At 36.7% G+C, this 13,609-nt stretch overlaps 1 protein-coding gene across 3 annotated transcripts in view; it reads right to left on the reverse strand.

The window, feature by feature from the left end:
• Nucleotides 1-5,768: 5,768 nt before the first annotated feature.
• The window catches only part of spon2a (spondin 2a, extracellular matrix protein), a 107,429-nt gene continuing 99,588 nt past the window's right edge, over nucleotides 5,769-13,609 (reverse strand). For all 3 annotated transcript variants that reach the window (XM_062045909.1, XM_062045910.1, XM_062045908.1), the window contains one exon: nucleotides 5,769-9,464. In XM_062045909.1, coding sequence (XP_061901893.1) covers nucleotides 9,277-9,464 — 188 coding nt within the window. In that variant the 3' untranslated portion in view covers nucleotides 5,769-9,276. The remainder of the gene's footprint in view (nucleotides 9,465-13,609) is intronic.

Raw genomic sequence — 13,609 nt, forward strand, 5'->3', positions numbered from 1 at the left:
AGCATTTAAAAAACATTTGTCTATAACCAACATGATGTATTATTCTACTGCTCCCTTCTTTTCTGTTTTGGTACATGAACGAAGAGTTCTTTTATCATAGCTTCCCCATTTCGACACATGATCTAATCCAGGGGTGTCAAAAGTATGCCCCGCGGGCCGGATCAGGCCTGCGAACAGGTTTTATCCGGCCCGCAGGATGAGTTTGCTAAGTATAAAAATGAGCCGAAAATTTTGAATGAAAGAAACTGCTGTTCTAAATGTGTCCACTAGATGTCACAATAGTAATTCTTTGTATTTTTGTAGATTATGCTACATCCATCCATTTTCTACCGCTAGTCCCTTTCGGGGACGCGGGGGGTCGCTGGAGAATATCTCAGCTGCATTCGGGTGCTAGGCGGGGTACACCCTGGGCAATTCGCTACCTCATCGCAGGGTAAGCACAGATAAACAGACAACATTCACACTCACATATGTAAAACAAACCACATGATGTTAGTGCACCAGTCGAGGAAAATTTGCAAACTACATAAATAACATCCTGTAATTTGATTTTGATATTATTTTTTTTATCTTGATGCATTAAAAAAATTAAGACCAATGAACATTATCACATCCTTCATTCATAAAGTATAAATAACAGCAAATAAAGATAGAATACTATTAACCGCAACATGCTAGTGTACAAAAAAAACAACAACATTATGATTTGTACAGTTTCAGAATATGCTTGTTCTATTTTTAAACAAGGAAAATAATCTCAAGGTGTCTTTATTTTGAAGTTATCGTGCTGTGATTTTACCAGTACGGCCCACTTGGGAGTAGATTTTTGTCCATGTGGCCCCCCATCTAAAATGAGTTTGAGGCTTGCGTTTATTAGAGATTAAAATATGTATGGGTGTTTTTAAATTATTTTTTTTTATAAACCTTTATTTATAATATGCAGCATTTACAAACAATCAAGAAATAGTAGTAATCAAAACAAGTACAGAAACAGTACAAAACAGCGCCAGGGGGATGTAACCTCAATAAACTAAAATAGAATGCAATATATATATATATATATATATATATATATATATATATATATATATATATATATATATATATATATATATATATATATATATATATATATATATATATATATATATATATATATATATATATGTAACAAAATGTAAAGCCATAGGCTCACACACAAATTCCTTAAATAATTTCAATTTGGAGCACAGCATCATAGTTTTCACAGCTTTTTAGTTGTTAGAGGTAGAGAGTTTGATTGATTGATTGAAACTTTTATTAGTAGATTGCACAGTACAGTACATATTCCGTACAATTGACCACTAAATGGTAACACCCGAATAAGTTTTTCAACTTGTTTAAGTCGGGGTCCACGTTAATCAGTTTATGGTGTTAAAACCTCTCTTGTTTGTTTACATGCTTTTTTTTTTATTTCTCTTTGCTATTTGGGCTTATTGGACCCTAATTAGATTAAAAACTAAAAATCATCTTTTGATATGATGTACTTAGTCCATAAGTACACGAACGTGTACTTCATGTGTAGTGACATGCTAATTTTTATTTTTATTCATTTTTTTTCCAAATTCTATTGTATATTATACTCTTCTGACACCACCAGAGGTCAAATTCCTTTTCATACAGTGTAAATCCAAATAGCACAGCTGTTATATTCACTATATTAGTAAAGTTACAGACATTATGTGTCATGTTTAAGGCTAAAAGTAAAACATTACCAGCAAAATTACAAAAAATGTTTGTCATCACTTCTGAGAATGAAGAGCATAGAAGAAAAGGTCATTTCCAACATCAGTATTCAAGGTTAATAGAAATATTATTTGTTACAACATTACGCCCCCACCTCCCTTCCCGTATCATGACTCTTTTTGGACGTCACCTCATCAAAAAAACAACACAAGATGTCAAAACGGCCAAAACTGTCAGGTGCCCAGGGAAGAAAAAAGAGAAAAGAAGAGGAGGAGAAACGAGAAAAAGACAGAGGTAGCAGGTATGTAACGTTAGCCTACATGAAATTATTTGTCTGTTACAGAATGTGATTGTAAACTGGCTTTTTAGCATTAAGCTAATGTTACATCCATCCATCCATCCATTTTCTACCGCTTATACCCTTCGGGGTCGCGGGGGGCGCTGGAGCCTATCTCAGCTACAATCGGGCGGAAGGCGGTGTACACTCTGGACAAGTCGCCACCTCATCGCAGGGCCAACACAGATAGACAGACAACATTCACACTCACATTCACACACCAGGGCCAATTTAGTGTTGCCAATCAGCCTATCCCCAGGTGCATGTTTTTTGGAGGTGGGAGGAAGCCGGAGTACCCGGAGGGAACCCACGCAGTCACGGGGAGAACATGCAAACTCTACACAGAAAGATCCCGAGGCCGGGATTGAACTCACGACTACTCAGGACCTTCGTATTGTGAGGCAGACGCACTAACCCCTCTACCACCGTGCTGCCCGCTAATGTTACATGATTCGGCAATTGCTAATCAATAAATAGCTAGTTCTGTTTTAACGTCGGGTTAACATTGTGGAGGGGGCTAAATTGTTATGGAAAATAATAATGTAACGTTAGGTAATTACAGTACTCCCACCTTACATTCCTCAGAGACATTTGTATTAGATCTTTTAAGCAGGTGTTTTTTGTTTACATTGTTATTGCCTTCTGCTTAGCTAATGTTTGCCCTGCAGGTAATAGTCACTTTTCCACCCCTTTATATATTAGGTATAGTTGTAAGTCTAGTTGTTAAAGTGCACATCATTAATGTTAATTAAGCAATATTACATGAGAGGGAATGCTGTTTTTTAATTTGAGCACTGCTGTGATTTGGTTAAAGATAATCATAACATAACATTCTCATATAATATTTTATACTGTTACTTTGCATTCTGCTATTCAGCATTTCACTGTAATGATGACAATAAATTGATTGTTAGATATTCATTTTTTATTTTTTGTATTCATTTATTTATTCATATTTTTTTTATCTTGTTAACTATTCTGATTGTTAATGTGCTTTCTTTAAGTAAAAAAAAAAAGGTCAAAGACAAAGCTATTCGGTTTTTTGTGAGTATATACACTTCACTGCCGATGTGGGGGGGCGCCATCTAAAATCTTGCCTAGGGCGCCAGATTGGTTAGGGCCGGGCCTGATTATCTGGAATAGGATCGGCTCCAGCACAAGCGGTAGAAAATTGATGGATGGAGGCTCCAGCCACCCCTGCAACCCCAAGAGGGACAAGCGGTAGAAAAATGGATGGGTGCATGGATCTTTCAATAACACAAAGCTGTATGTGTCTTTGAACTTGTTTCAGCCTTATTACCAAATAATTATCAAAGTAGACTTCATATCCTTAAATGTTTTTTTTTACTACTTGTCCCTTGGTGGACAGTTTGGGTTCCCATAAGACAGGGGTCACCAACATTTTTGAAACCAAGAGCTACTTCTTGGGTAGTGATTAATGCGGAGGGCTACCAGTTTGATACACACTTAAATAAATTGCCAGAAATAGCCAAATTGCTCAATTTACCTTTAACTCTATGTTATAATTAATAATTAATGACATTTACACTTAATTGAACGGTTTAAAAGAGGAGAAAACACGAAAAAAATGACAATTAAATTTTGAAACATAGTTTATCTTCAATTTCGACTCTTTAAAATTCAAAATTCAACCAAAAAAAAGAAGAGAAAGACTAGCTACGTAATTCGAATCTTTTTGAAAAAATTAAAAAAAGAATTTATGGATCATCATTAGTAATTTTTCCTGATTAAGATTAATTTTAGAATGTTGATGACATGTTTTAAGTAGGTTAAAAATCCAATCTACACTTTGTTAGAATATATAACAAATTGGACCAAGCTATATTTCTAACAAAGACAAATCATTATTTCTTCTAGATTTTCCAGAACAAAAATTTTAAAAGAAATTCAAAAGACTTTGAAATAAGATTTAAATTTGATTCTACAGATTTTCTAGATTTCACAGAATAATTTTTTTGAATTTTAATCATAATAAGTTTGAAGAAATATTTCACAAATATTCTTCGTCGAAAAAACAGAAGCTAAAATGAAGAATTAAAATAAAATTTATTTATTATTCTTTACAATAAAAACATTTTTTTTACTTGAACATTGATTTAAATTGTCAGGAAAGAAGAGGAAGGAATTTAAAAAGTAAAAAGGTATATGTGTTTGTATTTTTTCTCTAAAATTGTCTTTCTGAAAGTTATAAGAAGCAAAGTAAAAAATTAATGAATATATTTAAACAAGTGAAGACCAAGTCTTTAAAATATTTTCTTGGATTTTCAAATTCTATTTGAGTTTTGTCTCTCTTAGAATTAAAAATGTCGGGCAAAGCGAGACCAGCTTGCTAGTAAATAAATAAAATAAAAAAAATAGAGGCAGCTCACTGGTAAGTGCTGCTATTTGAGCTATTTTTAGAACAGGCCAGCGGGCTACTCATCTGGTCCTTACGGGCTACCTGGTGCCCGCGGGCACCGCGTTGGTGACCCCTGCCATAAGAGAAGAGAAAAAGATTGTTATGTATAGCATAACAGTATGAGGAGTAAAATTATGGATGAGGTTGTGTAAAGAATTAAAGAAATGTACTAATATGAGCCTTTTTAAAATACAGTAAAAAGCTGTTACCATCAACATATGCAAGGTGTTCCTCACATTTGAAATTAAATGTTTGCAAGAATGAAGCGTCCATTGCGTTAACCCACACGATTTTCTCCACAATTTTATAACAACTATGTTTTGATAACTATGAAACAATTGCAGTAAATGACTTCATTCTGAGTTCACGCTTTCAGTGCCAGTAGGTGGCACCACCTATAGTGACCACTGCATGGCGCTACACGACCAAATATATCTCATTGCAGCAGAGGGAGGGGGAGGTAGGGGTCTTGCAGCCAAAAATTATTGCCTTTATTGATCTATCTTCCTTTTATATGATCAAATAATCCCTTAGAACAGCGAGCTGGTACTCCTACACACTTGCAAGTTGTGTTCATTTTGCAAATACACTGCAAGTTCTATAGATGGGTACATATAAAGTAGGGGTGTGGGGAAAAAATCGATTCGAATTCGAATCGCGATTCTCACGTTGTGCGATTCAGAATCGATTCTCATTTAAAAAAAAATTTTTTTATTTTTTTATATTATTTTATTTTTTTAATTAATCAATCCAACAAAACAATACACAGCAATACCATAACAATGCAATCCAATTCCAAACCCGACCCAGCAACACTCAGAAGTGCAATAAACAGAGCAATTGAGAGGAGACACAAACACCACACAGAACAAACCACAAGTAGTGAAACAAAAGTGAATATTATCAACAACAGTATCAATATTAGTTACAATTTCAACATAGCAGTGATTAAAAATCCCTCATTGACATTATCATTAGACATTTATAAAAGTGGCTTACACTTGCATCGCATCTCATAAGCTTGACAACACACTGTGTCCAATATTTTCACAAAGATAAAATAAGTCATATTTTTGGTTGATTTAATAGTTAAAACAAATGTACATTATTGCAATCAGTTGATAAAACATTGTCCTTTACAATTATAAAAGCTTTTTACAAAAATCTACTACTCTGCTTGCATCTCAGCAGACTGGGGTAGATCCTGCTGAAATCTATGTATTCCATGAATAGAGAATCCTTTTGAATCAGGAAAAAAAATCGATTTTGAATCGAATCGTGGGACACCCAAAGATTCACAGCCCTAATATAAAGTGTCAATAGTGCAGATCCAGAATGTTGTTTGTCCCAAAACCAAAACATTTAGCTTTTGAATAATGTTTTTTCCGCCCCATGCTGAAAACCACACAAAAGTGTCTTACTTGAAAAACACTCCACATTTATTCATGAGTAATACAATATAGTATATACAAAAACATCCACATTAAAATAACAAAATAGATACAAAAACAAATATTTTTTCTGTAAAAAAAAACAACAAACAAACAAAAAACTGCAACTTAGTAATAAAATAAAACAGTCTTTTTAAACTGGCTAAATATTTCAAGCCTTTTCGTCATGGGTTATGTACACCAATGCCTGGAAAAATACAAGAAGGGATTAGGGCAGGCCTGGGCAATTATTTTGACTCGCGGGGTCCAAATTTAGAGGAAAAAATGTGTCTGGGGGCCGGTATATCTATTTTTAGGAACACTAATACAAAACCTCACAATAATGTCTGATTGAATGCTAAAAATGTTATGACATACCGCCTTAAAAAACAGAATGGAATTGTACATTTGTTTTACTGAATGAGACACCTAGAATGTACATGTAAATAAAGAATGTGGGATTTACAATATTAAAGGCCTACTGAAAGCCACTACTACCGACCACGCAGTCTGATAGTTTATATATCAATGATGAAATCTTAACATTGCAACACATGCCAATACGGCCGGGTTAACTTATAAAGTGACATTTTAAATTTCCCGCCAAACTTCCGGTTAAAAAAGCCTTTGGAGGATGACGTATGCGCGTGACGTAGCCCGGGGAACAGAGGTATGCCTTCCCCATTGAATACAATACAAAAAAGCTCTGTTTTCATTTGATAATTCCACAGTATTCTGGACATCTGTGTTGGTGAATCTTTTGCAATTTGTTTAATGAACAATGGAGGCTGCAAAGAAGAACGTTGTAGGTGGGATCGGTGTATTAGCGGCTGGCTGTAGCAACACAACAAGGACTACTTACTTGGATAGCAGACGCCTAGCCGATGCTAGCCGCGGCCACCGCACGGATGATCGGGTGAAGTCCTTCGTCGCGCCGTCGATCGCTGGAACGCAGGTGAGCACGGGTGTTGATGAGCAGAGCAGATGAGAGCTGGCTGGCGTAGGTGGAGCGCTAATGTTTTTATCATAGCTCTGTGAGGTCCGGTTGCTAAGTTGCTAAGTTAGCCTTAGCGTCGTTAGCAACAGCATTGTTAAGCTTTGCCAGGCTGAGATCTATTAACCGTGTAGTTACATGTCCATGGTTTAATAGTATTGTTGATCTTCTGTCTATCCTTCCAGTCAGGGGTTTATTTATTTTGTTTCTATCTGCATTTGAGACAGATGCTATCACGTTAGCTCATGCTAAAGAGCTTCGTCGATGAATTGTCGTGGAGATAAAAGGCACTGTGAATGTCCATTTCACGTTCTCGAGTCTCATTTTCAAGAGGATATAGTATCCGAGGTGGTTTGAAATACAAATCTGTGATCCACAATAGAAAAAGGAGAGAGTGTGGAATCCAATGAGCCAGCTTGTACCTAAGTTACGGTCAGAGCGAAAAAAAATATGTATTTCACTGCATTCTAGTCCGTCACTCTAACGTTCCTCATCCACGAATCTTTCGTCCTCGCTCAAATTAATGGGGTAATCGTCGCTTTCTCTGTCCGAATAGCTCTAGCTGCGTTGAAAACAATAGGAAAATATGAGGGAGTGAACAACTGACAACGTCACGCTACTTCCGGTAGGGGCAAGGTTCTTTTTTTATCAGAGACCAAAAGTTGCGAACTTTATCGACGTTGTTCTATACCAGGGGTCGGCAACCCAAAATGTTGAAAGAGCCATATTGGACCAAAAATACAAAAACAAATCTGTCTGGAGCCGCAAAAAGTTAAAAGCCATATAACATACAGATAGTGTGTCATGAGATATAAATTGAATTAAGAGGACTTAAAGGAAACTAAATGAGCTCAAATATAGCTACAAATGAGGCATAATGATGCAATATGTACATATAGATAGCCTAAATAGCATGTTAGCATCGATTAGCTTGCAGTCATGCAGTGACCAAATATGTCTGATTAGCACTCCACACAAGTCAATAACATCAACAAAACTCACCTTTGTGCATTCATGCACAACGTAAAAGTTTGGTGGACAAAATGAGACGGGAAAAAAAGTGGCATAAAACACGTCCTACAAAGTCGGAGAAAGTTATACATGTAAACAAACTACGGTGAGTTCAAGGACCGCCAAAATTAGTAGGACAAAACGGCGCTCGCCAAATACTCGAATCAGTGAAGCATGTTTAATATAAACAGTGTGCTTTATAACAATTAGGGAGGTTTGTGTCATGTTTGTCCTCATACAGAAACCATATTAAAACAAAAAATGTATTTTTTTCCCCTCATCTTTTTCAATGTTTTATACATTTATGAAAAAGCTCCAGAGAGCCACTAGGGCGGCGCTAAAGAGCCGCGGGTTGCCGACCCCTGTTCTCTACTAAATCCTTTCAGCAAAAATATGGCAATATCGCAAAATGATCAAGTATGACACATAGAATGGATCCGCTATCCCCGTTTGAATAAAAAAAATTCATTTCAGTAGGCCTTTAACTATGAACGATAAAACACTGAATATTGACAAAATATCGTCACATCCCCTCTCGATCGACATATTTTACAATCAAGCGAAGCGCAACAAAAATGCAACAAACACAGCGAAATATGAACGTGAAGGGTAGAAAAATAAACCACCTACAATCTGATACATCTGATTCATCACTAAGCTTTAGAACTTTGTTGTAAAAATCTCCTTCCGCGTCTGGCCCTGACGCCCACATTTCAGGCTCTGGAAACACTCTGTGGAAACGCTCCCCACCCACACTGCTCGGTGCCTCGTCTGAGCTGCTGTCACTTAGATTACCATAGTAACTAATTACATTACCATAGTAACTAGTATATCATGCAAAAGGGCAGATTCCAACCATTGAAATACTTTGTATAGTTCAAGACTTACGCTCATTTGAAAACATCACTGCACATCACAATGGCAGATACACTTTCCATCTTAAAGATTAAAAAATAATATTTGGGAATGTAGGGCCAGATTGAAAAGATTAATTTGCCCAGGTCTGGATTACGGTGTGTGGTGGTGTGATATGCTCGTCCTACTGCGGGCATGCAAAAAAAGGTTTGTTGCATTGGTCCAAGACTCTGCTACACTTACTGAAGGAGACAATACACACTAAAACTAGTAGACTAAACAGTGAATACTGAAGGAGACAATACACACTAAAACTAGTAGACTAAACAGTGAATACTGAAGGAGACAATACACACTAAAACTAGTAGACTAAACAGTGAATACAGTCTTGACAAGGTAAAGAAATCCACTGCATTACAGAGAAATAACGCAGTACAGTTTCTCAGTCCAGCAGTAATATCATGAGTCCCAGTGTCGAATACTGGCAGCACCCACGCTCTGTGGGTTACTGGCGCTTCATGCAGCTGTGTGGCACGCATTCAGCCTGTTCCTCCATCTCAGGACAGGGGACGCCGGTGTTGGCCGGTGGTAGGAGGATGTAGCGTGTGCGATGGCGGACGCCGCCCTTGGAGCAGGGCCCCAGACACAAGCCCCAGGATGACCAGAGAGACACTTCACAGTCCAGGGGTGTCACTGTGGGAAAAGATGCAAGACAAAAATAATGAATTTAGAAGTTTATTGTATCCCACCAGTGACAGGTTTTGTCGGTGGCTTGATGAAATTATGACTGTCAGGTTCAAACACTGATGACATCTATTAAACCAGGGGTCACCAACGCGGTGCCCGCGGGCACCAGGTCGCCCGTAAGGACCAGATGAGTCGCCCAATGGCCTGTTCTAAAAATAACTCAAATAGCAGCACTTACCAGTGAGCTGCCTCTATTTTTTAAATTTTATTTATTTACTAGCAAGCTGGTCTCGCTTTGCCCGACATTTTTAATTCTAAGAGAGACAAAACTCAAATAGAATTTGAAAATCCAAGAAAATATTTTAAAGACTTGGGGCCGTACTTATCAAGCTTCTTAGAATTACTCCTAAGAAGTCTGCTAAGAGTTGACTTAAGAGTAAATAAATTCTTCGCTGAAAGCTGCACTTAAAAGTTAGTTATCAAGCGTCTTACTCACACTTTCAGCGAAGTGTAGGACTGAATCTTAAGTGTCACACTCAGAGCTGAATTACGACATTACTATGTGCCGTAAAGGGAATTTTAGGTGACGTCATTTCTGTGTCCATAGAAATGACCAATCACGGAAGGGAATCCGTTGTCTAAGAATAAAGAAATATCTTGTAAATATTTAAGTGGACAATGGGAGTGTATATTTTGACAATAAACTACAAAATAATACAAAACAAACTAGTCCCCGCCGGCACTCACGCTACCGCTCCCTCTCTTCTATCGCCCACACACTCACTGACGTCACTCACCTCACGGCCACACACATACGCTACTGTCATAACATTTTCTTTCCAATTCATTAATTAGGCAACTAATTTGAAACTGGTGTGGGTGGCTCTATATATACTAGCCCACTGCAGACACATGCAGAAATCAACAAGGAATCGAAAAGTATTAAATCTGTGACAAAAATAATATCCGCTGTCTAAACGATACCGTTTGATCAGCTGCTCGTCATAAAAAAAAAAAAAACATTGTTCCGTTCCCTGAACGTTCGCGCACGTCTCTCTCGCCTCAGTGCCATCCCCTGCTGGCAACTCCTAACCACTTAAGACACCTCTGAAGGTCTCTTAAATATCGTGGAGAGTAGGAGTGATTCTTAGACTTAAGAACGTTGATAAAAAGCTTTTATTCTTAAGTTTGAGAGTAGGACTAAATTTCGCAAATTCTCAGGACTTAAGTGTAAAATGGCACTCTAAGAAGCTTGATAAGTACGGCCCTTGGTCTTCACTTGTTTAAATAAATGCTTTTTTTTTTTTACTTTGCTTCTTATAACTTTCAGAAAGACAATTTTAGAGAAAAAATACAACCTTAAAAATGATTTTAGGATTTTTAAACACATATACCTTTTTACCTTTTAAATTCCTTCCTCTTCTTTCCTGACGATTTAAATCAATGTTCAAGTAATTTTTATTTTTTTTATTGTAAAGAATAATAAATACATTTTAATTTAATTCTTCATTTTAGCTTCTGTTTTTTTGACGAAGAATATTTGTGAAATATTTCTTCAAACTTATTATGATTAAAATTTTAAAAAAATTATTCTGGCAAATCTACAAAATCTGTAGAATCAAATTTAAATCTTATTTGAAAGTCTTTTGAATTTCTTTAAAAATTTTTGTTCTGGAAAATCTACAAGAAACAATGATATGTCTTTGTTAGATATATAGCTTGGTCCAATTTGTTGTATATTTTAACAAAGTGTAGATTGGATTTTAACCTATTCAAAACATGTCATCAAAATTCTAAAATTAATCTTAATCAGGAAAAATTACTAATGATGTTCCATTAATTATTTTTTTAATTTTTTCAAAAAGATTCGAATTAGCTAGTTTTTCTCTTCTTTTTTTCGGTTGAATTTTGAATTTTAAAGAGTCGAAATTGAAGATAAACTATGTTTCAAAATTTAATTGTCATTTTTTTCGTGTTTTCTCCTCTTTTGAACCATTAAATTAAGTGTAAATGTCATTCATCATTAATAATAACATAGAGTTAAAGGTAAATTGAGCAAATTGGCTATTTCTGGCAATTTATTTAAGTGTGTATCAAACTGGTAGCCCTTCGCATTAATCACTACCCAAGAAGTAGCTCTTGGTTTCAAAAAGGTTGGTGACCCCTGTATTAAACAGGCAAAGAAGCAAGGAATTAAACAGAGACAGAATTACATTTGGCTCAATGAGGATAAACGTGTAGACCTGTACCCTTGCACAGTGTACCGCCACGCTCTGACGAAAGATTGTACGCCTCCTCTTTTATTTGGACTTTCCCCGATTTAATGGCAACAGCTGTTTCTAAAGGAAGGGGGTCGTAAACAGCCGTCGCCTTTGGTTACACAACAGTTCAAAGAAAAGGTGCCTGGAGGGGGGTCAGGTCCGCTTTGTCAAGACAAAATCTTCCTGTGGATTACAATACATCAAAGAAACCGACACCTTCATGTCGCTTCCCATCCTACACAGTGGAGTTTTACAAGCCTTTTAATTGGTAAGATCAAAGACAGCTTTTGTCTGCTCGCCGGGAACTCATTGAAACACAAAGTTTTGTGATAACTTAGATACAATTATTCTGACAATGACTCACCAACTTCCCCTAAGCTTCGCTTTATGCTCTATGGGCGTCCTCTACTAAGATCCCAAATAATACGAGCAAAGATTTTGTGCAATCAAAGTCAACATTTTCTGAACCGAATTAGAGAACAAGTATTTTGGCTCTCACAGTTTAACGGGATAATTTGCTCCGATGTCTGCTTGAAGAGCGTGTCGGTGGGCAAGCTGTCGGAGACAAGAGTGGTACAACTTTCACCCGAGTTCCTCTTTTCTGCTCCGTTGTCAACTATTTATTTTTTAACCGTCTTTTTTGGCAAATAATTATGAGGCTTATAGCTTTTTGATGACGTTCTGGTCGGATGAATGCGACCGGAGCACGGGAGCGTTTGCCTTGAGGAGTCATCCCATATACACTACCGTTCAAAAGTTTGGGGTCACATTGAAATGTCCTTATTTTTGAAGGAAAAGCACTGTACTTTTCAATGAAGATAACTTTAAACTAGTCTTAACTTGAAAGAAATACACTCTATACATTGCTAATGTGGTAAATGACTATTCTAGCTGCAAATGTCTGCTTTTTGGTGCAATATCTACATAGGTGTATAGAGGCCCATTTCCAGCAACTATCACTCCAGTGTTCTAATGGTACAATGTGTTTGCTCATTGGCTCAGAAGGCTAATTGATGATTAGAAAACCCTTGTGCAATCATGTTCACACATCTGAAAACACTTTAGCTCGTTACAGAAGCTACAAAACTGACCTTCCTTTGAGCAGATTGAGTTTCTGGAGCATCACATTTGTGGGGTCGATTATACGCTCAAAATGGCCAGAAAACGAGAACTTTCATCTTAAACTCGACAGTCTATTCTTCTTCTTAGAAATGAAGGCTATTCCACAAAATTGTTTGGGTGACCCCAAACTTTTGAACGGTAGTGTGTATCTGATTTAAATCCACATGCAAAAGAGGCCTGTGTCGGATATGAAAAATTCGGAATTGCACTGTTCACACCAACTTGAAAACATTTAATAAGGTCGCATATGGGCAAAAAAAAATCGGTATTGACCTGCAGGGTAAACAAAGTCTAAAACCGCGTGTACAATTGACAACAAGTAAGAAAGTAGGGTCCACCGCCATGTTTAAAGGGGTCTTATTATACAAAACCAACTTTTCTTACCTGTTAAGTGATAAGTGATAAGTGATAAGTGATAAGTTAAGTGATAAGTGAAAATGTGAAGAAATCAAACCACGGAGGCGTGGCGGAGCTATTTATAAAACAATCTTGCCTTCTTCCAAACTTTCTACTAATTAAGCCGTTGCGAATTTAAGACTTTAGTGTCATACCGTATTTTTCGGAGTATAAGTCGCACCGGAGTATAAGTCGCACCGGCCGAAAATGCACAATAAAGACGGAAAAAAACTTATATAAGTCGCACTGGAGTATAAGTCGCATTTTTTGGGGGAAATGTATTTGATAAAAGCCAACACCAAGAATAGACATTTGAAAGGCCATTTAAAATAAATAAAGAATAGTGAACAACAGGCTGAATAAGTGTACGTT

The sequence above is a fragment of the Entelurus aequoreus genome, linkage group LG04 (genome assembly GCF_033978785.1).
Source record: "Entelurus aequoreus isolate RoL-2023_Sb linkage group LG04, RoL_Eaeq_v1.1, whole genome shotgun sequence".
Lineage (NCBI taxonomy): Eukaryota > Metazoa > Chordata > Actinopteri > Syngnathiformes > Syngnathidae > Entelurus > Entelurus aequoreus.